This window comes from Alnus glutinosa, chromosome 1 (genome assembly GCF_958979055.1).
Source record: "Alnus glutinosa chromosome 1, dhAlnGlut1.1, whole genome shotgun sequence".
NCBI classification, from domain to species: Eukaryota; Viridiplantae; Streptophyta; class Magnoliopsida; order Fagales; family Betulaceae; genus Alnus; species Alnus glutinosa.
In genome coordinates, this window is record NC_084886.1 from 13,191,763 (window position 1) to 13,218,405 (window position 26,643).

Genomic DNA, 26,643 nt, shown 5'->3' on the forward strand with positions numbered 1-26,643 from the left:
CAATCTAGACAACAAATTGCTGAGAATCCCAAAATATATATATATATATATATATATATATATATATATATATTTATATTTATAAGCTACACTCCCAAGAGAAAAATTTCTTTACGAGAAAAAAAGTTTTCTTTTGTAGGGCATGAAGATCTAGGAGTATAGAACGATTGGAAGCGGATTCTCTCCATTTCAATGAAATTGCGAGAAGCCGGTTAGTTACAAAACAAGAGACAAAATTGTCATTTTAATTTTTTTGACAATTCCACTTAGAGCCATAAGTTTCTTTACTCTGGAAAAGGTGCAAACTTACATAACCCGAAAGAACAGACGGGGACATTTTTATCAAGTACAACTTTTATACAACTTAGGCTAATATTTTTTTAGATCATAAACTTTCTACTATTTTCTCGTGGGTTTCAATGTTAGATAATGATTATATGAATAAGCAACGGCATCTTTGAGTTCAAGCACAGACCATCCAATTTATTGTATCATGATAAAGTTACAATTCCGAATCAGCAAAGAATGCAATTAATTGAAGTCCTCTAGTACCATTCTTTTTTGGTCTGCCCGCGTACAACAAATGAAAGCAAAATAGAATGATCGCCAAAAAAGAAAGAATCGACCATAGTTTTGTCCAGGCATGAATATGAACATTGTCTCTCCTTTGAGAACATAATCAACTTGCTGAAGGCATAGTTTGATATGGATTATCAAACGCTGCAGCATTGCCGGGACGTGATAATACAACCTACAGTAAGGGAAAAGCGGAATTAATATTTCAGAATGCAGCTCCAAACAATATGCAAAATAAACTGTCATGACAAGTGAGAGAAGTCTAAAACAACTTCATTCAGTGAAGGAGATATGGTATTATCAGAGAATGTGATCACCAATTGCAAGCATTATCATTATTTAATTAGGCTGAAATTAATTTTAGAACCTGAAATTTGGCCCAGATTTGGTTTTCGCCTTTGAAATCGATTAAGTTCCTAATTTCGTCCGTGAAATTTTTTAAACATAGCAGCAATGTCATCCTCCTATTTTATCAGCCATGCATGTAAGTGAGATTATAATTGTGTCACATCAACCTTTTATGAGTTACGGATTGAGATCCCGTACAATAGCTCTAATCCAGGCTGTTCATTTTAAACGAATGGCCCAAAATCTCACTTCATAAATGCAAATTAAAAACTGAAACTCTCTTTGCAACTGCCAACCCCTACCTCCACCATGACCGCCGCAGTTTCACCATCACCGCCACCCTACCACTATACCACCACCACCACCACCAAAAGCTCTCTCTCTCTTTCTTTGTGGTGCTGGTATAGTGGTGGTCTGGTGGTGATGGTGGAGCTATGATGGTCGTGAAAAAGGTAGGAATCGGTGGCTGGAAAGAAAGAGTTTTATTTTTTAATCTGTATTGATAACATGACAGATTTAGGGCCTTTCATTTTAAATGAACGGCCCAAATTAGAACCATTGCATGCATGAGACCTCAATCCGTGAGTTACATGTACAATTTAATTCATGGATGATGGATGGCAAGATGACATTGCTATATTTAAATTTTCAAGAACCAAACATCAGCATCTTACATTAAACTGTTTCTAATCAAGATTTCTATAATAGTTTACTCATTTCTATGCTTGTAAAAACTATGTAAAATATACCCTTCTCTTTATTATCTCCATGATCTGAAGCAAAACAATGATCTTATATCAGGGAATATTTTGCTTATGCCATAATAATATGATGTGAAATGAAGAGCATTTATGTTCTAGTTTCAGCTTTCATATATACTGCATCTAGTTTCACCAAGCAAAATCAAAATTTGAATTATGAAGTACGATTTTTTTTCTCCCATGGATACAGCCCCAGAGTGATTCTTAGTGTTTGACACAAGTTAAATGTTCTTAACAGATTAATCAATACTTTCTAAAGTATTTAACAAGGGGCATGGCCAAACAGCAATTGTTCATTAAGTGAAGAAATATACCTGATAATTTCCGAGTGTATGTGTCTTAAAACCAGCAGCAGAATAATCAAAGTAATATTCCCATGTCCGAATGAATTTTTCACTAAACCCGAGACTGAGGATTTTGCTGAAAACACAAAAATTAATGCCACAATATCAAAATACAAAACTTCTTTAGTCTTCATATAATATCATTGAAAATAATAATAGATTTCCAGCATAATGGCTAAAAGAACAACATAAAATAAAATAAACATGCAAACTTGTACATGTAACGGCTTAAAGAAACATGCAAATTTCCAGCATAATGGCTTAAAGAATAACATAAAATAATAAATCACAAGGACTTCAGATGCTTGAATAATTTTCTTTTTCTACCACTTATTTGAGACAATTTTACAGATTTGTTTTCCTTACCTCTGCTTCTCGAGAAAATTCTTTCGCCAGTATCTGAGTGTTTGGTAGTAATGAATCCCTATGTTCTCCAGGTCCTCCACACTGCAGTTACCAAATTTCTGTTAATTTGGCAGAGAAATAAATATTAAACAAACAATATCTCTACAAAATAAACTTGTACCAGAATCTGGATGCAGCAGCCATGGCTGATGTTACTCTACTTAACGAAGGCAAGCATCCACCAGGAAATATATATTCCTTTATGAAATCTGAACTTTGCCTGTACTCATCATAACGTTCATCTGGTATTGATATGAACTAAAACAAGACCAACCACCTAAAACAGTTAGCAATGTATTTAAATTAAACCCATAAAAGAGGTATAGAGACCAGGGCATTTTGCATTCATGAAAATATAATCAAACAGGGAATGAAAGAGGACACAAGCTTTCTTGTTTCAACCCTATCATTACCTGCAGAACAAGAAGCCCATCTTCTGCTAATACTGATTCACAGCAACCAAAAAAGGCTTCCATAAACTCATGGCCAACAGCTTCTAGCATCTCACTGAAAAAATACTATCCAAGATCATGTTCTTCACTGAGAAAGTTAAAGTCAGATATGAATTCCATGTCAAAGGAACTTACCAAGATATGATTCTGTCATATTTGCGGGTATTAGGCAATTGGCGGTAGTCGCAAAGAAGAAATTTAATGTGGTCCTGGTAATAGAGTGGATTAAAATTAAATTCAAAGTGACTGGTGGAGAAAAGGGTATGATAAGAGTTGCCAGATTCAGTCAGATATTCTCATGATGAGAGAAGAACCAGAGAGTCATTATATGCAACTTGCAACTGGATAGTAACAGATGCAGGCGTTTTCTTTTATGAAGTGCAGGGTATAAAGCTCCTTAATTAAGTATTAATCTAATTTGAATTCTTGCTGGGTTGTTTACAAACTATTTCTTGCCCATTCCATGTCTTTCATATCACTTGAAAAAGAAAAAGAAAAAAAAGAGGTCAAACTCTTATTCTCTAGGAACCCCACATAGTAGAAAACATATGCTTAATAAGTTGTAAAAGTAAAGATTCACAGTATATAATGTAGAACGGTTTGGATACAGATTACATGGAGAGATTTGCGAGAAACAAGACACGAAAAGGGTTCCAGGATAAGGCTGTTCGAATGACCTTCGAAATGTAGACAAATAAAGGGAGTGACTGAGAGACTCGAAGAAGCATGAGATACGTCTTCGAATGGTAGACAGACTGCACTCCTGGAAATAGTGTTCAAAACGCAACTTCAAACTCGAACGTGAACCTGGAGGCACTTGGGGTTTTCTTATGTTTTCCTTCACTAATTGTTAAGGGCTTATTATTAATTTTGCTTAGTTTAGGGGTCTATAGTTTTAAGACAATAAATATGAAACCATTTTAAGTGTGCTTCTATGTCATTATTCCAAGAAAATTGAACTTTTGTTTCATCGTTCTTTTTTCTCTGTTTGGATTCACGGAAACCTAGGAAGAGGAAGGTGTTCTTCTTTTCATCCACCTTCCACTATGTCAATTGGAACAAAAGCAAGAAATATCCACCATCTCTATGGCTTCCAACAATGATCAAGGTCATCAAAGCCTAGGTGTTGATGCTCTAGGAGATCGCCCTCCTGATGAAATTCAACTTTGCAGCAGCAGGTTTATCAGATGCAACGACACATGCAAGGATGTTGACAGCGAGTTCGAAAATAGATCCAACTGTTAATAGAGAATCTTGGTCACTACCATATTTGAGACGACGATTAGGCTATTCTTAACATAGATAGGCATGGTCTTGTTAAGACTCAGCAAAATTGTTAGCCACATCTGCAGTACCAGTCCAAAAGGACTAATCGAAGTTATAATTAAGCTCTCTAGACTCACTTATAAAGCATAGTTTCACCTATTAAGGAACCAATGTGTGACTTCGCACCCATGACAACCTTTATAATCCACCCACTCAATGTGGGCAATTCATCTTCCTAATGTAAAACTAACTTTTTGGGATGTCACAGGTCATGACTGTGACCCTCAAGGGTTCGGTTATCGTAGAGGATTTCATCATGAAGATTCAAGTAAAAGCCCAATTGGAACATACCAATTCAAGAATACCCATGTCCACCAGATTCAGTTCTACAACCCAAGCAATAACAACAAATCAAGGGAAGGCAGCAATTGTGAAACTAGTCCACAAACCGTCAATCATAACAAAAATCTAGCTAGTGGACAGCCAAGATGAGAGACAATACCCAGCAACAAAAGACCACCACTCGTTGGTCTATATGCTCCACTGCTGCCAGCAAAGTGCTATAGATGTAATTAAGCAAAACATTGGTTTAATCAATGTCCCAAAAGAAGACGGTGACTGGATTATGAATTGGGATATGAAGAGTACAAAGATGAGGCTTTTTAGTAGAAGGATCCAGTTTAATTTATTGAGGACTTGGTTGTGATGATCATCTTTTTCTTGTATATCCGAGACAGGAAACCATTGCACAAGGCATAACATCTTTAGTGCCAGATGTACAGTTAATCAAAGAGTCTGTGATTTAATCATAGATGGTGGTAGTGTCAAGAACATTGTCTCTAAGAAGATGGTAGAAAAACTTCAGCTCAAGATGGACAAGCGTCCTTACCCTTAGACCATCGGTTGGATCAAAGAGGTAGGCAAAACTATGATAACTGAATGAGGTCGTATTCCATTCTCAATTGGAAAATTTTATAAGCATGAAGTCATTTGTGATGTCGTGGATATGGATGCTAGTCATATGTTGTTTGGGCGTCCTTTGTAGAATAATGACGTGGATTCTATTTATAGAGATAAGGATAATGCCTTCACCTTTTACAATGGTGGGCTGAAGATTGTTCTTGTCCCTATGGGCAGAAAACGTAGTACTGCAACTCCATAAGTTGAGAGGCAATCTTCACTTGTTGTTAGTAACTTCATTAAGAAGTCTATGGAAAGTGGGGAGAATTATACATTATTTGTCAAGAAAGAAGAGAGTAATGGCCTATAATTCCAAGTCAGTTAGGGACTTTGCTGCAAGAATTTAAAAATGTTATGCCTGATGACATACTAGATGGATTAACTCTGATGAAGAACATCCAACACCAGATTGTCCTTATCCTAGGAACAAGTTCACCTAACCAACCATACTACTGGATGAGTCCAAAAGAACATAAGATCATACAAGGTCAAGTGGAGAAATTGATTAGAAAAGGAGAAATGGGGGGTAGTATGAGCCCCTGTGTTATTCCAGCCCTATTAACACCTAAGAAAGATAGCATGTCTAGTATGTGCTAGATAGTAGAGCCATCAATAAAATTACTGTAAAGTATAGGTTCCCTATACTACCATTAGATGATATGCTGCATATCTTCTTTTCTTTTCTTTTTTTCTTGATAAGTAAAATGTGGAGATGATGATATGCTGCATATCTTGGAGTGTGCCAAGGTTGTTTTCTGGATTGATTGGGAAGACGAGTACCATCATTTATGTATCAGACCTAGTAATGAGTGGAAGAAAGCTTTTAAAATGGAGGGGTTGTATGAGTAGCTAGTTATGCCTTTTAGATTTTCTGATTCACCAAGTATGTTCATGAGATTAATGAGCCAGATGCTCAAACCGTCTATTGACAAGTTTTCAAACTATAAATGTGTAATGTTTGGAGTATACCTCCATATCGTTACTCCAATAAAATTGAACTTTTGTTTCATCGTTTCTTTTCTTTCCTTGTGGATTCAAAGAAACCTAAAAAGAAGGTGTTCTCTTCTCTCACCTTCCCTACATCAGTATCAAAGACAGATCACAGATTCACAACACATATCACCTTCCAATATTTTCTACATTTATTTAGAGCCCACGATATATTCTTTTGTATGCAAATGTCATTCATCAAGTCAATACCTGAAGGCCAGCTTCTTTCACATTCATTTCCGCAAATTGCAATTGCTCCTCAGACAGAGTTATGCCAGTGTACTTGCATCCAGTTCGTTTGACAACTTCAATAGCTAAGCTTCCCCAACCACACCCAATCTCAAGAACTTCATGATTTTTATCAATTCTTGCCTGAATTAATCGAAGAGAGAAATGAGTTGGAAAAATCTTACAACAAGAACATTTCAAATTTTGATGACTCCAATTGAATGAGTCTTACCTTTTCAATCAGAAGAGAGATCTTTCTCAGTTGTGCAACCTTTAAGTCTTCATCTTCCTTCTATGAAAAGTTTAAACACATAAATAAATATAAGTTAAAGAAATGGAATACGTGGAAGAAAATTATGCTTGTTTGATCATAAATCATCGAAAGGTTTTGATCCTGACCTTGAATACAGCACAGGAGTATGTCATTGTTTCATCCAAGAACAGAGCAAAAAGGTCATTACTCTAGCAACATAACAAATAGGACTCATAAGCTTCTGCCTGTCACAAAAGGAAACTAAAATGCACCAAAAAAAAAAAAAAACATCCAGTCTCAAACTGAACACATCTTAACTCATTTAACACAACCACATTTTACAAATTCATGGGGTAGGCAGGCTACTATAAGGGAGACCAAAGAGAGTAGAATCTTTGTACAATTGATCTTATAGAATGGTAATTGATAAAGAGAAAACCCTAATTTACATCTTTCTATGAACTAAATTTGATAAAAGTTTCTAAGAAATACCTATTCCCAATAACCTATATGAACTTTGTACAATGCAGGAAAAGCTTGAAATGATAATGCCAAAAGACCACCATTGTTAAACTACTCTAAAACTCGTATGGTGATGAACAATTCTCTCCAGTGCATAACTGAGATCATCCAGTAACAGCTTCCATTCTATGATGTTGTTGTACCATTGGTTGGTTGGAAGATGAGTACAAGTACCTATATTAGTCATTGTGGTTGAACTTTATCACATAATTCCTGACTAACTCATGCTATATTTTCTCTTTTCTTTCTTTTGTGAATCTTCCCTTATTTTCTAATATACTAAGTTGATCCAAACTACCTTCTCACCCATGCTTTCATGAAAGCATATATCTGTGCATATGACTCTGAATATATAGATTTTACATACTTCAAAACTATTCATGCAAAAAACACATGTTCACAACACATCATATGGGACTATGGGTAAGTTGATCCAAACTATGTTTTCACGCATGCCTTCATGAAAGCGTATCTGTGCATATATGGATGTTTACATACTTTAAACCTATTCGTGCAAAAACACATGGTCACACAACGTTATATTTACTAAGGCTATTAGCAGTACTTCTAGACTTATTGAAAGACATCAAGATGAATTTTACAGGTCATTCCTACCAGGTCATAATGACGAGAGATGTTCCTGCGAGCTTGTGTAAGAGTATTTTTCCTTGAAACATGCTGAAAAAAATATTTTGCTGATGCTATACCAGCTGTAAATAACAATGGCGTCCACCAGCCCCTAAAGACAACAAAGATTAATGCTTAATGTAATGCAATTGAGGAGATTAGTCTGAGTAATATCAGAATCAATTATTCAAGTCAGTCTACCAGTCACAATCTACCTTTTCTTATTCAATTTTGAGATAGACGAATTTCCATCTCTACTGGCAATAAGAATCTGTGAAATAAATGAGCAAAGCAATATCTGAGTAATTAAATACCAGGAAAAAAAAAAAAAAAAAAACTTTTGTTTAGACTTTGATCATTATTGGCTTTCGGCGAATTGGATCAGACTCAGATTGATTGATCTTACCATAAAAAAATTTAAAAGACCTTCCTTTTTATCAACGAAAGAAAAATCTCCATTTATATATGCATCTGCAAGGCCTAAATCAGCCTGTGTCATTACCTGATCAAAGCAATATAGTGCTTGTCAGTGGTGGGAGAATTTTCTGCAATATAACAAAATCATTTTGTATTTTGCATCACACAATTTGGCATGTGATTGTTATGAAAGATATCAATATAAGTTGGGAGCACATACCTTCCAGTAAAACTGGGGACTATGAACTCTCAAAACAGTTTTCAGAGGACATTTTTTCTTGGTTCCTTCAAAGGTAAATACTGTGCCCCCGTCCTCAAGTAGACTGTAATTACCACAATGAACAGTGGATCAAACCTCCATGAAATTTAAATTTTATTTTGCATAAAAAAATAACAGAGCAATATATTGTGGAGACAGATGGGTGTTAAGGAAATCAAAGATGAACTATAAGTTATACAAGATACAGAAGAGATATAAAAGATAGTTTTAGCAAGTGGAATGTAGATCAATAACTTAGCTAAACACTTCCATGATGCAACTTGAAGTTTTAAATTTAAAATGTGTCAGAAGACACAGTTCAAGGTGGAAGTTGTAGGATCTGAGCCAGGATTTCAACAAGAGTCTATAGTACCCTTCGCCCAACTCTTTTGGGACCAACTTTCTATGAGATTATCCATTATATTTTACAGTAGTAGTAAACCAAAACCCCCTTACCATCTCCAAAGTTCCCTGGCATGCACACATAATCAAGACACCCCTACTTTAGCCAAAAGGCCAAGTATTCCAAATCAACATTTAACACCTCAGTGATTTTGAACCCTTTCCCATAGACGTTTAAGTCAAAAACAAAAACTTACAGATTAAATTTTTCTCTGAACTGTCATAACCACCAACCTTATTTTGTATTACCAAAGAATTCAGTGTCCTCTCAGTCTGGAACCCAGATGACAGAGGGTACATACTATTTAACATTGAATGATATTCGGAGTACATATAGAAGAAACTTACAAGCCTAGAAGCATGCCTCTATATCACTGCAAGGAGGAAACAACTGCCAGAACAATCTTAAAAGGATCTCTAATTATCGTTATGAGTAAACTCACATTAAACATCCGGCAGATATATAACATCCAAGGAATCTAGTGACAAAAAGGCGCGCTCCAGTTTCTATTAAAGAAGGTACCATGTGTTTCGGGTTGCTCAAAAGAGCACAACTTTTTCCGAGCATACTATGTGCAGCAGCCATGCCAGCCTGCCAAGAAGAATACTATGTAAGATGCATTCTGCCAACTATATAATTCGTGAAAGGAAAATATAGACGGTAGAAAAGCTATAGGCTTGGGCACAATTCTTCCCAAAGGCTTGGGGTGTTTGATTAAAAAAAAATTACAATCTATGTACACGCCAGAAGAGAAACAATCTTTTAGCACCTTATTACCTCATATATCTTTATAACTCATAAAAATTATTGGCAATAGTCACTACCTTTAATCCATCCTCATGGAAGCCATAACCTGAAAAATGTAGCACAAATACTCAGATGATAACTGAATGTGAAGCTAGTCCAAATTTCTAAAACATAGGCAAAAGGTCAGCTCTTAAACAATATATGTTACTTAAGAGCCTCTATATATGTCTTTTTTCTATATCATGAAAACTCACCCTGGTATGCCCCACAAAACCAAATTCCTCTCTTCCCTTGGATATGATCAAGCTCAAGCGAAGCTTTTGATGCAGCAACAGACGGGACTGGATGAGCAGTTGACCACTTGAGTAAGACATGTTTTGGTGTATGATCTGGGTTGAGAGTCACAAGAAAAGGTAGTCTCGTTTCACCAATATTCTGCAAGCTCAAATATTCCAAGGTATATAATTAGAGCATTAAACTGCAACTGAGAAACTTATGCTTTTAGACACGGCCCAATTTAGCAATACTGTAGAAGTTTTCAAGAAGTGAAATGTCAATCCTTTGCAGCTACAACATTGCCATTTTTTTGGCTTATTACTAGCACTGATAAAGTAATATGCTTTTTGTAATATATTGGCTTTCCTTTCACTCTCTCTCCCTGAAAGTATATCTTCTTATTTGCCAGCCTACCGTGTATTTGGATATCCCATCCAATTGAGGAGTTCTGTTTTAATGTGGAAAGTAATATTATCCCCTGATGACAGTGGAATCTCATACCAATATCTACATAAAATAGAATGTAGCTCTTGCTGTTGGGGATTCTTAATGATTGAGTCTTGACAATTGTATGCTCTATTGTATGCCTGTGTATTGTAGAGTTGTATGCCTTGGGGGTTGGTTTGTGGGATGTTCCTTAGATGCTCTTTTTTTTTTTGATAAGTAAGTAGATTTCATTGAAAAGAAAGCATAAGGCGCCCCTACGTACACAGGAAGTATACACAGGAGAACCACAGCTAACCCGAAAAACCCGAAAAAAAACCTAGGAAACAGCCCCCAAGTCAAAACCTAGAAAACAAAGAACCAACTAAAATACTACCCGCAAAAGAAACCATACAGCACCCAAAACACCAAGAAACCTGAGAACAACCCACAAAAAAACCCTCAAAGCAACCAACCCTACGACCTATTGGCCTTGTCTCTCCTACACCTCGAAGAAGCTTTGATGTCTCCGTAATTTACGAAACTTTGTAGATTCCGAAGCTCCCTCTTACTCTCGCGTTTCTTGTTCTCAATCATCTCACCCCAAATCTCCCGATGCTTCTTTCTCTGTTCTTTAGTCAACAACGGATACACCTCGGAGATCTTCCCCCAGAGCTCTGCCTCGATACTCCAACAATCCTTCTCCCAATTCTGATCGCAAACAATAGGCTGATCCTTCTTCTCTTCAAGCTTTGATACCTCCTCCTTCCACCAATAGACTACATCTCGGACTTTCTCTCCCAAAGTCGAATCAGTGGATAACTCTGAAATCCAACGAGGATCTTCAGCAGACTTCTTCTCTTCTACTGGATCTGCAGAGACATGTAAAGAAGAAGCTGTGTGGGCTTGAACAGAAGGAACCGCGGGGACTAGAGAGGAGGAGGACACCGGAGAAGAGTTCAACTCAGAACCGACCAACAAGGAGACAGAACCCAAAGAAGCTGCCGAAGCCACCGGAAGCAACAACTTCGGTGCCGGCAGAGGAGGATGACAGAACCCCAAATAACCCAATGATACCATACTCATACCCATACCCTCAAAAGATTCTTTAAAGGCTGGAGTCTGGCTTGAAAGCACCATATGGACGTTGCTCGACTCACCCCCGGTGGAAGGCATAAACGACGTCGTCCCTGTAACTGCCGACAACGAGGGCTCCGACCTAATGGAACCCCCAACAGAAACCGAGATCGCCGGACCCGCGCCCTCTGTGGCTACCGATGCAGCAACCTCCAAACCCCCAGGAGGAGGTCGAACCAGAATCAGCCCAAATGACACCTTCGACGTCGTCTTCGGCGGCGAACTCGACGAACGGAAGACTTTAGCTTTCGACATGAGACGACCCACGTGGAAGCCAGAAGATTTACGACTTAGCCCCGACCCGGCAAAACGGTCCAGAAGATTCCTTACGGCCCGGCCCAAAGCCAAAAAAAACCCGGAACCCATCTTACGCCACTTCCGCAGCCTCGAACGTTCAATTTTCAAGTTTGAACAAGAGGGACGCTTCTTACCCTGCGGACAAAGAAAACGGTCTTTGTCCAACAGGTTGAGCTGATGCGACTCCAGCGAGAAGCAATCCACTGTTGTTCTCTGTACAGACTCTGCATACCACACTGTCGGAAGAAGATCAAGCTCACAAGGCTCCGACAACGAAGCCCTTGACCTGGAGACCGCCACCCACGATGGACAACTCCTTCGCAGCAATGGCCGGAACCGACCTCAACACCTCCGCAAAAGAGGGTCCCGTCCACTTCGGAGCCAAACCCAAACTCGGCTGAACAGCCTCACTTCCTTCTTCTCCAAAGAAGGAGAGGAACCACTCCCACTACCCACCGGGCCAGAGAGAAAATCAACAACCTTTCTCAGCTCATCAGAGAATTTGATCCAACCCCACCCTCCACGACTCTCGGGGATAACAATGAACCCTTTCCGACCACCCAACCCGAATGAAGAAACCTCTAAAAAGCGCCCATCTTTGTTCCCACCTCTTCGAGCAATCAGAAGTTTCAATCCCTCTCTGAACGACTTTACAATTTCTTGCTCTTCCAGTAAACCCAACAACACTTTCTTGCTCTTTCGTTTCTAAGTCTTAGCTTTTGGGGTTTTTGTTGGGTTTTCGCGGGTCAGCTTTGGCTCTCCTGTGTATACTTCCAGTGTACTTAGGGGCGCCTTACGCTTTTTTCAATAAACTTTTGCTTACTTATCAAAAAACAATCGTAAGCTCTAGGTCATCTAATTTCTAGAAGTGTCTTTAAAGAAGTTATCTCATGTGTATTTCATTCTTGACTTTGCCCTGCAATGAAATTTTCATTATCATTTTCTTATTGTGGAGAATCCCAAACTGCCTTAACCCATTAGTCTGACCCACAAGGAAATAAGTTGCTGCTCTATATATTTCTAATGTGCTGAAGCGCAAGTGAAGCAGAAATCCAACCGCATTAAGATCAACATGCAGAAATTCTACTGTTCAAACTCAGCTTGACACTAATAGAAATTTAATTGTTCACAAATGAAACTTGTTACTAACCTGAAGCACATTGAGCCAGTATGTCAAACATACTTTACTATCTGTACTTCCAAGAAAATTCCAAGCACTCCATGCTGCTTGGTTTTTGGGCATTAAACTTTTGTCACGGTGAAGGAAAATATCACTGCCAATGGAAAGTGAAAGAATGATTATGCATTTTAACTTGGTTCACTAAAGCAGAGTGCCATCAATTTTAGCAGCTCATTTTTTAAAAACCAAAAGTCATGGAAGAGTGTAAGCACCATTACAGTTCTTATGTAGGCCCAGTTAACAAGTACACTTTGACAATCTTAAACACTGGAAAAGTGAAAAACAAAAGAAGAAGAAGAAGGAACCAAAAAGAAGAGAATGAATAAATGAAAACTTAAAAGAAGGATTCGGCTTAATTCCAATAAGATCCTTTAACATCATATCTCCAATTCAAGAATAATAATATAACCTTATCAATCTCCAAAAGAGAATTGGAAAATTCCCTTAAGTGTGATGATTATTTGATTCTTATGTAACTATTTTTCAAATCTAAATATACTTTTTTTAGTGATAATCTCTATGAGACCTCCCGTGGACACAGTAACATACATCCTTCATGCCCATAATTAATTTAAAATTTAGAAAAATTCATAGTGAGAGAGAGGTTTTCATTTTTGAAATATACTTTTGTAGGTACAGATGATTAGGGAGATGAGTGAATGTACCTGTAGACAAATTGAAAAGCACCAAGTATTCTCTTTTCATCAAATGTTGCTTGGTCTCCTAATATTCTCAAAGCATCAGGGGCGTGGACAGCCAATATACAACCACTGTACATTTCTTCGGAACCATCTCCATCCATTACAATGCAACCTGTGAAATGTCCTCTAAAGTTCATTATTAGAAAAGGACCATGATTCCAATACAGAAAAAATATGCAGTTCACAAGAACAAATTATTTAAGCTGTTTTCTTTCTATAGCTCTCGACTGAAGCCAAAATCTATCAACTCATATGAGACATCCAATGATTCTGGATTACTCTAGTCTGAAGGGAACTGAATACCGACCCTAGTCTTAGGCACGGAGGGAGGGGGGGCAGTATAGGCCATGGCCCCCCCTCAACTCTTAAGAAGAAAAAAAAATTTAAGGTAAAATATATATATATATTGGCCCTTAGCAAGAAATTTTTTTGGCCCCTTGGCCCCTTCCTTTTTATCATCTCTTCGACTGGTTTCATCTCATCTTGAACGATAGCTTCATTGTCAAAACTTTTTCCTATAATATTTGACGGAGGAATGTGTTATTCCTACATCACATTACCCTATATCAATCCTACATCAAGACACATTAGGTGTAAGACTTATGTATATGGGAATCTAGTATGTTTTGTATAACAGTTAGTAGGCTACTGTGTTAGTTAGAGTGGGTTGTTCTAACAAAAGGATCAAGAAAATGTTAGCTTCAAGAGCCATAGTATTTAGGTAAAGCCTTGCGAGAACGCCGAGAAGCACACAATTCATCCAACTGAAATTTCTCAATTTTTGTACAAAAATTGAGACTTTTTTTTTTCATTTTCTAAATCTTTGGACAGCGGTTTTCGTTACTTTTTTTCCAAAGAACTTTCTTTTCAATTTTGCTTATTGATTTTTAATTTGAAGGGAAAAATAAAATATAAAAACTAGGTTAGTTTTAATTTACTTAAAATTTGGCTTTATATGTGTGTATATATATATATACTTTAACCCCTACTTAAAAAAATATATATATTTGGCCCCCTCCCATTAAAATGTCTGGCTCTGTCCCTACCTAGTCTAGGTTAGGAGGTAAGTCCGAAGATATGTTAATTCCAGCTGGTGTATTGGTCACATTTGATTTGAGCTTGCAATCTCTGAGTTATGCAGACAACTTCGGAATATGCTTCCCTTAGGACTTCCTAAATTTATTCTATGTTTTGAAGTGGTTACATGCTCTACTTATATGTCATCAATGCATTGTGTCAAGTTCCAATCAATTTTCCATGTGTTTTCATATTTAAGTTTTTACTGAGTTTCTTTCCCCATTGATATGACTGACTAAATAGATAAATAGATCTTAACCAAATGAATATGAATACACAAAGTTGTCATTAATTATTAGTAAGACAGTTACTCCATGATCATTTGAAGCATAAAAGTAATAAAAGTGAAAAAGAAGTTAGTGAAGATATGAAAATAACTACTCACCCTTATCAGTTGTTGAAACTGAATGTACCTCAGTTCGAGTCCTAATTTGACAACCTTTGCTCTCCAGAACTTCTCTGACCTGAATTTTGTTTTTTAAACCAAAAATCAATTTCAAACAACATTTAATCCACATGTAATATACTAAGCAACTTCATTTCTTCCAAAGACCACTGATTAGCACCTTCTTCACGTAACAATGTGAACGCCATCTGACAGTGAGCCACTGTGGGCGGCCAAGGAGCTATACAGAGCATTAAACCAAAATTAACATGGAGAACTCCAGTAGCAGACACATTGGAAAAGAAATGCAGAAAATAACCCTACTAACCACTATTTAATGCAAAAAATAGACACAAAAGTACAACACATATGCCTCTAGTTTATACAATACATACACACACACACACACACATCTCCATACACAAACCTGCAACTTTTCCTCAAAAAAAGAAAAGAATTTATACCTGAAGTAGATGATGATTTCGGCAAAATGAAAGAACAGAGAAAGCTGAAAAGCTCATAACTCCTTCAGCAGGGCAGGACCAAATTGAGCCACATATTGGTACCTATAAAAATGCAACATTTTCATTGCCATTAATTACAAATGATGATGTATAGATTTAACTGAAAAGGCTTAAGGATGTAACAGAGTGCAGTGGAAAAGGAGTCTCACAAGATAAGCTTTCTTAAACAATTCAGAGTAACCCCGTGAGTTGATGAACTGTCCCAAGGTCTCATTGCGATCAATGTCCGGGTTGTTCTCAAGCACGTCAAGGTAACTGCAATAAATATATAAAGAATCAGCTTTATCCCTATCTCCATTTCTTTCTCTCAAGACATTCTTGAAAGTGCTGTCATATATTTTTCTTCTTCAAAAACAAAAAATCATGTCTCAAGTCTGAAAGAGAATGGCTTGCCTTAGGACATCATGCTTGAACTTTATGATTTCCCTAATCATTTGCCAAAATGGTGGATTTAACACATTCTTCTTCTGTGCGAATAAACTTGACAAACCATTTCGGCTCCCCCATTCACAACCTTGGCCATTGTCTAAGCTCACTGCAAATGACATATCTGATGCTTCCATGTCAACTCCAAGACTCTCAAAGAACTCCATCATATTTGGATATGTAACCTGCTCAATTTCCCAATATTGTCTCAACAGAACAAATCCAGCATAAAGGAAAATTTTTATTGTCTTTTTGGCGGAAGAAAAAGAAAACGAAAAAAAGAAAATGAGCTTCCGGGAGAAACGGATCCTTCTCTCTCAATAAACAAGTGATGGAATTGATCCCATTTAAGAGGAGGAAGAAGAGTCAACCTAATATACAGCACAAAGAGGCCTGCAAGAACACTGTTATTCATAAATTGAGATGAGGCGGGAAAGCCATAGGAACATAGGCAGCAAATGCAACCTTTTAATGTTATAAAGAACTGCAAACATCTCAATGCTACAAAGTTAGGTACTTTAGAAAAATTAACATAAATTTTTAGTTATTGCATACAGGTTCTAATTGACTAGCGAACAAAAATCTTATGCCACACAATCTTTTCATAGTTCATTCTGTAGGGCATGTTAATTTCACAAAGCAAGCACAACTTCTGTAGTGTTCTTCCCGATAGAGAAAAACACAAAGACTTGCTTTCCATCGATGTTGATGTTCCATAATGCTCTTTCACAAGAAATCATCATATACCTGTTCTCCTACTTGACACCCATGAATTGTTTCTAACCACACATCAATTGTGTAATCTTATTTACAATAGCTGATAACTCTTAGTTATTTCAAATTACTCTACTTAGAAACTAGATAAAATCTGTCTTCTTTTACAGTTATGAATTGTATGTATGAAAATTGAAAAATTCCAAACGACCCCAAACAACACGAGGGGGGGGGGGGGGGGGGGTGAACAGGTGTTTTCAAGCCAATACCACAAATTAAAAAATCTAATCACCACACAAACAATCACCAAATATAATAAAAGTTGTAAATCAATCAACACAAGAATTTGGTGACGAAGTGAAAACCATTTGAAAAATTCATCAAAGATAAAACCACTGCAAGGCAGCTAAACTCAAGAAACCCATCCACTGTAGAAGAATTCAATAACAAGTAGGACACACATACAAAACCTTTGCAACAGACACCTCACTTGTACCAAGCAAACGACCTGTTTGCTTCTACCACAGTAACTCTAGAACCTTGGGCAATACTTCTATCAAACTTCCCCTTGCAATCTCGAAATTCTGGTGGCTGAAGACTTTTTTGAGAGTTTAAGTGTGATTTAACAAAACTCTAAGAAAGATGAACTTGAACGCACAAAGAACTAAGTTCTCTCTTAGCACACAAAACAATAAGCTCTTTACTCTATAAAAATCGTGCATATAAGTCCTTATATAGGCATTGAGAAAACCTGAAGTTTTGATAGAAGTCGATTTACAAAATACATTATCTCAGGCCACGGCGTTCGAACGGCTTAATGACCCGTTCAAACGCATGCTAGGGTTTCACAATTTTCTGAGCGGCAAGGTCCAAACAGGCTGCGACGAGGATTCAACCGAGTGTCTCGGATCTACTTCAATGAATGCTTTGTTCGAACTTATTACGAATTGGCATCGACCGGACGTCTCTATGGCTAACATGTATCGATCGAATAGCGACCGAGGCTCTCTATGGCTCATGTGAAAAAGTTTATGAAATCATCGTGTTCAAACATGTATTGACCGCCTTGCAACCGAACCTCTCGAGAGCTCAACTTTTTATCTTCTTTAAGTCCTCGTTCAAACAGCTATCAATCACCTAACGACTGCACCTCTCTGAAACTCTGTTCTTTGAAATTCAATACACCCGTGTTCAATCATCTATCAACCGGAATTTGATTGGCAGGCTCTAGACTTGATAATTTCAACACAATTTTGGCTCTAATTCTAGAACCAACTTATCTCCCTAACTAGGACTTACAACCATAATAATTTTGACATTGAATTTGCCAACACAAAACCTAACAAAAATCAACTATATCCCTCATTAGCCATAAACCGCATCAATAATTTGAACTATGGTTTAAAAACTCTTAAGCATGATACTGTTAAGGAAGAGAACCAAGGGGAAAAAGAAAATCAATTTGCAGAAGAAAACCAAGCCACTACCGACTAGCCGTTACTCAGCACCTGCTTTCCTTTGACTATTTTTCTACCTTTTCTCAGCATACTTCCTTGGAAGTCAGCATGCACATGATCCTAAAGATATCAGTTGACTGATCCTCAACATCCTAGAACAATCTACACAGCTAACTTGCAGCCCGATTCCCTCCAGGAATTCTGCTGCATTTTTCTCCTCCTTGTTTCCTGGTTGACTCATGGCTCCTCAAACCCAACAAGACACTTTTTCTGTTTTTGTTTCCTTTCACATAATTCAATTGTTGTAAAGTATTGTACTGATATTTCCTAAACTGGTGTACATTGATCATTATAAATAACACATCTTCTCTGGTTTTGGTCAAGCAACCAAACCAGTTTCTTGCTCATATTTTCATGGTATCAGAGCACACCCCAAGAGCCAACGCTCGTCCATGGCTACTCCCAATTCCTCCTCTGCTAACTCAGCTTCCTCCTCTCAACATAACACCCCACCAGCAACCAACCCACCAGTGACCAACCTCAACAACTCGACTGCCTCTTCCAACCCAACCACTAAACTCACATCACCCCTATCCAACGTCCCTTCCTTCTCTCAACTTTTCAAACTTGAAGGACCAAATTACCTAGCCTGGGTTGCACAATTTCAACCCATTCTTCAAGGCAATGACCTCCAAGGACTTGTGGATGGCACTGATACTTGTCCACCCCAGTTTCTCACTAATACTGACAACACTCAAGTTCTAAATCCTGCCTATGTTGCATGGCAGAAGAAAGACCAGCTTCTCTTAAGCGGGATCATTTGCTCAATTTCTCCTTCCATTGTATCAACAATGTATGGCCTGAAAACATCATTTGAAGCTTGGACAACTCTGGCAACTAGATATGCCTCTCAGTCCAAGTCCCGAATTTCCCATCTCAAGCGACAGTTACAAAGCTTGCAACAGGGAAACAAGTCATGCACTGAGTACTTGAATCTGGCCAAACAATGGGCAGATCAACTAGCCACTGTAGGAAAGCCAATCGATGATGACGATCTCATCTCATTTGTTGTAAGTGGTTTGAATCCCATCTTTCATACCTTTGTCACAATTCATTCCTATGCTACCCGTGACCATGGCATGACATTTGCTAATTTCCAATCTGAACTCCTTAACCATGAAACTCTGCTGGAAAACCAACAACGTCCTACTATCACACCAGAAACCGGGTCCTTTGCCTTGTACACTAACAAGCAAGGCAGTCCCTCCAACCACAACACAACTGACACCACTCAGTTTAAGAGACCAAGATTTCGTCCAAGGCCCAACTTTCGTCCTCAGTCTTTTGCACCGAGAAGCACCTTCAGAGGGAGTAGTGATCCTCATGCCATCAATCTACCCTACCCTGCACCCAACCAGCACTTTAGGCCTCCCAACCTTAGGCCTAGCTATCTCAACCAGCAGGGAAACTCTCAAACACGCACTCCTCCCACAACCACAACTCGTTCACCTTGCCAAATCTGTGGCAAGAGCAGCCGCAATGCATTGGATTGCTATCACCGCATGGATTTCTCCTATCAAGGCAAACACCCTCCTACTCAACTGGAAGAAATGGTGGCCCAACTCAATGATGGTTTTGAGACTCAAGACTGGCTGGCAGACTCCGGTGCTAACACTCATGTCACGGCTGATTCTTCCAACATTGCCAATCCTCAACCCTTTGACGGAGGAGACACTGTCGGTGTAGGCAATGGGGCAGGTTTGAGTATCAAAAATTTTGGTTCATCCTTGGTTCACAGCAAATCATCTTCCCTATCTCCCCTCCTTCTCAAAAATATCCTTCACTACCCTAATGCCTCGGCCAATCTCCTCTCCATTGACAAGTTTTGTTTAGACAACAATTGTTGGTTTGCACTTACTGGTTCAAGCTATTCTGTGCAGGACAACCTAACAAAGGCTGTGCTACTTCAGGGACCAAGTGACAATGGATTGCATCCCATTCCTCTATACTCCCTCAAATCCAAACACCTCAATCAATGGAAAGGTCTCACAGCTCACCTAGGCGTTAAAACTTCAGATATGGTGTGGCACCAACGGCTTGGACACCCCTCACCTGCTGTTTTCAGCAAGTTTTGAAGAACCAACACCTCCCACTTTCTGGTTCAGTAGATAGGACAAGGGTTTGTGAATCATGTCAACTAGGCAAGTCCAAACAATTGCCTTTTTTTGAATCCAATTGGGTTTCTACTAAGCCTCTAGAACTTATCCATTCGGATGTTTGGACATCCTCTATTGCTTCTCTAAGTGGTTGTAAGTTCTATGTTTTGTTTATAGACGATTATAGCCGGTTTACCTGGTTATATCCTATCTTAAATAAAAGTGATGTTTATGCTAGCATTGTTAAGTTTAAATTGTTTGCTGAAAATCTCTTCTCAACTACCATCAAGCAATTTTAATTCGACAATGGAGGTGAATACACCTCTACTCACTTCAAACAATTTCTAACTCAACATGGCATTTTGCATCGCCTAACTTGTCCCCATACCTCTCAACAAAATGGCATTGCTGAAAGGAAACATAGACATGTGATGGAAATGGGGCTAACTCTTCTTGCTCAATCCGGTTTGTCTCCAAGGTACTGGGTGGGTGCCTTCCTCACCTCCATCTATTTGATTAATCGGCTGCCATCCCCAGTGCTTCAACAGGAATCCCCCTTTTCCAAGCTCTTTCATCACCCTCCAGATTACTCAACACTTAGAACCTTTGGGTGCCTTTGCTATCCTCTCTTGAGACCCTATGCAACTCACAAATTATCTTTTAGGAGCAAGCCATGTATATTTATTGGTTATGGTTCTAACCAAAAGGGATATAGGTGCTTGGATCCTACCACACCAAAGTGTACTTGTCAAGGAATGTCATATTCGATGAGACCCAATTTCCTGCAAAGAATCCTTCCTCTTCACTTGGTTCCTGCAAGGTCACAACTTCCCCAGGTAACTCACTAGTTCTCATCCCATCTCAGTTACATTCTGATTTCAATTCTGTTGAAGCATCATCTAACCGAATTGAAGATATGTCTAATCCCATAGACACACCATCTCCTCACCCAACACAGACACCACTCATTCACCCACCTTCACCTCGTCCTGCTCAACATGATATTTCTGCACCTCAACCTGAACACTCTGTCACATCCACCACATTTGATGAGTCTTCCACCCACTTAGACACACCATCAGATTCTTCTCCTTCTCTTCATCAACTTCCTCAACCTTTCCTTCCTCATTCTTCCTCAACTTCTCATTCATCACCTCCTGAGACACCACCTAACCGGATTGTGACCAGGTCTCAAACTAGTCACTCCAAACCTAAACACTTTCCCGGCTTTAAAATGTTCCATACCATCAAATATCCCCTCCAAGTTCTACACACAGTTCACCTTCCACCAAAACCCTCAACCTTCAAATAAGCTGCATCCAAACCCGAATGGATTCATGCCATGAACCTTGAATATCAAGCCTTGATCTCAAATCAAACATGGTCCTTATGTCCGAGGCCTTCCCATCACAATGTGATTAGAAATATGTGGGTTTTTAAAGTCAAGCAAAAATCAAATGGCAGTGTGGATAGGTACAAGGCCAGACTAGTGGTAAAGGGGTTTGATCAACTTGGTGGAGTTGATTATTATGAGACTTTTAACCCAGTCATTAAACAGAGGAACCATCCGACTTGCTCTAGCCTTAACTGTCCAATTTGACTAGCCAATCCACCAACTGGATGTCTCCAATGCATTTCTCCATGGGGTATTGGATGAAGAGGTATATATGGAGCAACCCCAAGGTTTTGTTCATTCCTCCTACCCAAACTATGTGTGTCGTTTACACAAGTCGATCTATGGTTTTAAGCAGGCCCCGAGAGCATGGTTCACTCGGTTATCTCAAGCTCTCTTGACATTGGATTCACCGGATCTCAATTGGATCCATCCCTTTTCACCTATCATGCCAACCATGTTCACATTTGTCTGTTGGTTTATGTAGATGATATAATACTCACTGGCAACCACAAGGACACCATTTCCTGGATCCTAAGCAAGCTTAAATCAGAATTTGCTCTCAAAGACCTTGGTGCACTCAGTTATTTCCTTGGAATTCAGGCTATCCGAGATCCAAATGGCCTTCATCTTCGACAGTCCAAATACATTAATCATCTTCTAGACCGCACTCAGATCACAGATGCCAAACCTTATCCAGCTCCTTTTGTTGCCGGCACCAAAATGTCCAAATTTGATGGAGAACCACTACCTAATCCAACTACCTATCGTCACATTGCACTCCAATATGTGACACTCACACAGCCAGACATAGCCTATTCAGTCAACCAACTATGTCAACATATGCATGCCCCAACATCAACTCACTTCACAACAGCCAAACGTGTCTTACGGTACCTCAAGGGCTCCATTGATCATGGTCTTCACTACAAAAAAGGCTCCATCAAGATCACTACCTATTGTGACTCGGATTGGGCAGAGAATCAGGATGACAGGAGGTCTACCTCCGGCTTTGGTCTGTTTCTTGGTCCTAATATCATTTCCTGGTCTGCTAAGAAACAACACATTGTTTCTAGATCGAGCACCGAAGCCGAGTATAGAGCATTATCATTGGCAACTGCAGAAATGTACTGGCTGCGTATGCTGCTAAGAGAACTTCATGTCACTCTTCTTTCTCCACCAGTTCTTTGGTGTGACAACTCAGGGGTTCTTGCTCTGGCTTCCAATCCAGTTCACCATGCCCTCACCAGGCATGTTGAAGTTGACATCCATTTTATTCGGGAAAAAGTTGCCAATTGGGATATTCAACTCCACTATATTCCCACTCTTGATCAGTTAGCAGATATCTTCACCAAAGGTCACACAGCTGCTCGGTTTTGCTTACTCCGTGACAAACTGATGGTCCTTCCTCCCATCAATTTGCGGGGGGGTGTTAAGGAAGATAACCAAGGGGAAAAAGAAAATCAATTTGTAGAAGAAAACCAAGCCACTACCGAGCAACGGCTACTGGCCGTTACTCAGCACCTGCTTTCCTTTGACTATTTTTTCACCTTTTCTAAGCATACTTCCTTGGAAGTCAGTATGCACATGATCCTAAAGATATCAGTTGACTGATCCTCAGCATCCTAGAACAGTCTACACAACTGACATGCAGCCCAATTCCCTCCAAGAATTTTGCTACATTTTTCTCCTCCTTGTTTCCTGGTTGACTCACGGCTCCTCAAACTCAACAAGACACTTTTTCTGTTTTTGTTTCCTTTCACATAATTCAATTGTTGTAAAGTATCGTACTGATATTTCCTAAACTGGTGTACATTGATCATTATAAATAACACATATTCTCTGGTTTTGGTCAAGCAACCAAACCAGTTTCTTGCTCATATTTTCAGATACTAGGACATGATTTTTGGCAACAAGCTTAGACTTTTAATATCGCTTTCCACTAACTATCTAACTGCCAAAAAAATACTATTTGTTTGAATTTGCAGACATGTGGCTTAATTAACAACCAAAAAAAAAAATTCATTCTCGTACAGTCAGCCCAGATATCTTAATCCAACTTCCAGATTTTAGCAACTCGATTCAATTACTAAAATAGGTTCTTTCTTAACACAAACGAGAAGAAAATTTCAAGTCAAATCCAAAATTTATACACGAATTTTACCAAACTCAAGTACTATTACCAACTCCTAGTACAGATTTTCTGTAATTCTCTCTGTTACGAAAAGATTAAAATTATCTTCTTCACAAAATACGTACTCCTATGTTGTTTTTGTTTGTCAAGCCCGAAGCTTGACTGAGCATTATATATATATATATAATGAATTTTTTAATTTATATATATATATATAATGAATTTTTTAATTTTATTTTTTTTTTCATGGTCAAAGTTTATCCGTACCAAGCATTTACAGGTCATACTTTTACACGTTTACCTATGTAAACCTTTCGAGAAACAAAAGGCAAACATGAGGTCGGATCTATTGAAGACCCAGCGACACTCCCGTTATCTATCTATTGAAGACCCTCTCCTACCTTCTGGTCCACATAAACCTTTCTCCACATAAACCTTTCTACTTTAAAATTCCAACCAACCAAAGAAAGAGATCGATATCTTTAGCAAGTGGAAGCCTGTTCTTGCAGGTCCAATAGGAAAATGACAACACTCCACCTTCGTCCATTCACGTTGCTTACCTCAAGTTGCAAACCCCTCTTGTCGCAGTGTCAAAACCCTTTCTAGAAATAAAAAATTGTGATTATGTTTATTGTATATGAGGAGGACATAATGGTGGTGGGCTTGGAATGGAATGGAAGGGTCCCCCATGCTTTTGGAGATTATGAAGTCAATATAAAATATTTTCTTATATATTCATTTTTATCTTGAGTTATTTTGCCAGAAAACAGGGAAAAATTGGCTATAGGCTGCATGAATTCAACTAATGAGATTGATCTATATAAAAAATAAAAAATAAAAATAAAAATAAAAATAAAAATAAAAATAAAAATAAAAAAACTAATGAGATTGAAGTAAGGATGAAAGTGTGAAGAAGAGAAATTAAGGGTCTGCTTACACGATTGAACACCATGAAACCAAGGTCAAGATCAATGCCGTCGACATTGACGGTCTTGGCATGGCCGCCCAAGTAGTCTTCCTTCTCGTACAGCACCACATCCGCCCCGGCTTTTGCCAGAACATACGCCGAAACCAGCCCGCTAATCCCAGCACCAATTACTGCCACCCTCATCTTCGACATTGTTTAAAGCTTATCTCTTCTCTGCATTCAGTCAAATTCCACACAAAAAAAAAAAAAAAAAAAAAAAATCAAATCCAACAAAATGTACGTATACGTACGTAGAGAAGGGAGTACTGGAGGAGGCTCAAAGTTCGGGCGTGTGGTTAACCGGTAAAAAAAGAAAATTAAATATTTTTTTTAAACCCAATAGAGGAAAAGAAAAATAATAACTTCAGATTGTACTTCAATCTCTTCACAACAAAGATTTGCATAATAACAGAGTGAGAGAAATAAATACTTCAAACTTACCTCAAATACTTCAAATTGCAAGTCCTCAAAGAATTACCAAACGCCAAGAAATTTCTTTTTTTTTTTTTTATTATTACTATGTATATGCCGCAAGAATTCCTCAACAACCAACCGGCATTCACTCGAAACCCGAACAACTCCGCCAATCAGAACTCCAATCTCTCTCTCTCTCTCTCCCTTTGCAGACTGCAGTGAATTAATTCGAAGGGAGATAATAAAGAAGTGTGGGATTCAAAGAGAAGGACAAATAAATACAAATGGAAAAGAAACGGTAAAAAGCCTTCTATAAGGTTAGTTGAAATGTGATGAACAGTGCGTCGTACAGATTCCATCACATGCTTGCTTTCTGGGTAGAAATGTAGAATACAGTCGCCACGTCATCTCGTAATATTCATTTGCTTTTTTTTTTTCTTTTTTTCTTTTTTTTTTTTTATATGTCCGCACAAGAGAAAAAAAGGGATTCGAACTAGTGACATCCGCTTCATGAGGCGTGGTCCCCAGCCGATTGAGTTACCCCTTGAAGATATTTGTTTTACTTACGTGTTCGCGAGAAATGATGTTTTTATATTTCTTTTATATACATTTGTCATTATTTTTTTAAATTAATCGTTAAATTTGTAGGACTTACATGTAAATTTTACAGATGAAATAATAAATTTAAAAATGAGATGTATAATATTTTTTGCATTATTGAATCCATAGTAATGCAATCTCACATATTATAAGATAGATGTCTCATCCATCTAAGTAATTTAGATAATTTTTTTTAAAAAAATAAAATAAAAAAATTGGTCTCTTAACATTATTCTTTTATATATTGGTGTAAAATGTTTCCGTGGAGATAATAAGAAATGGGAGAAATAAGTGGATATAAAGGTGTTTCCGTAGAGATAATAAGAAATGGGAGAAATAAGTGGATATATAGGTTGACACGCACCACCATGAAAAAAATATTTTTCTATGGTAGTATAATAGTATTAATTGAAGATAACGATGAAATTAAATAACCACTGCATGTTTTTAACCTACTACCATTCCAAATGATTTGATAAATTCAGTTTTGTCCTTATAAATATGTTTTCTTTTGGACAATCCTGAAAGGATCTTTGACCTTAATTTAGAGTTCATAAAGTGGCCAACTTAATACTTAAAGAAGAATTATTCAACAAACAAAAAAAAAAAAATTAATTAAGGATGAAATAAAAATAAAAATAAAAATCAAAGACATGTCTTAGAGCGCTCTAAGCAGCTTTCAAATTATAGAAAAAATCTCAAATAGTTTACACAAAAAAAAAAAAAAAACTACGTGCAACTGATATCTTATAACTTTCCTATTCATTATTTAATTTATTTTAATACGAAATATTTATCTCTCATTTTTCCTCTCTTTTTTCTTT

The 26,643-nt window shown here is 37.9% G+C and overlaps 1 protein-coding gene across 1 annotated transcript; it reads right to left on the reverse strand.

Moving 5' to 3' along the window:
- Window positions 1-336: 336 nt before the first annotated feature.
- Window positions 337-25,558, reverse strand: LOC133873419 (uncharacterized). The gene is made up of 25 exons (XM_062311125.1): window positions 25,247-25,558; window positions 24,776-24,979; window positions 15,952-16,169; window positions 15,708-15,813; window positions 15,499-15,600; window positions 15,216-15,275; window positions 15,035-15,113; window positions 13,537-13,684; window positions 12,842-12,965; window positions 9,813-9,993; window positions 9,636-9,664; window positions 9,254-9,402; window positions 8,370-8,472; window positions 8,139-8,234; window positions 7,948-8,003; window positions 7,721-7,844; window positions 6,730-6,792; window positions 6,563-6,622; window positions 6,313-6,474; window positions 3,022-3,095; window positions 2,848-2,941; window positions 2,556-2,692; window positions 2,396-2,476; window positions 2,000-2,105; window positions 337-751 (listed from the first exon to the last, which is right to left on the reverse strand). Exons 2-25 carry the CDS (start codon window positions 24,956-24,958, stop codon window positions 680-682), a joined length of 2,607 nt encoding a protein of 868 aa, XP_062167109.1. The 5' UTR covers window positions 24,959-24,979; window positions 25,247-25,558; the 3' UTR covers window positions 337-679.
- Window positions 25,559-26,643: the final 1,085 nt, after the last annotated feature.

Excerpts from the sequence above, each read along its gene's own strand:
- LOC133873419 (XM_062311125.1), bottom strand. The coding sequence starts at position 24,958 with ATGTCGAAGATGAGGGTGGCAGTAATTGGTGCTGGGATTAGCGGGCTG. Across the intron at positions 9,665-9,812 it reads GTTTTGTGGGGCATACCAGG|GTTATGGCTTCCATGAGGAT; the intron begins GTGAGTTTTCAT and ends TACATTTTTCAG. Across the intron at positions 2,942-3,021 it reads TATGACAGAATCATATCTTG|TGAGATGCTAGAAGCTGTTG; the intron begins GTAAGTTCCTTT and ends GTATTTTTTCAG.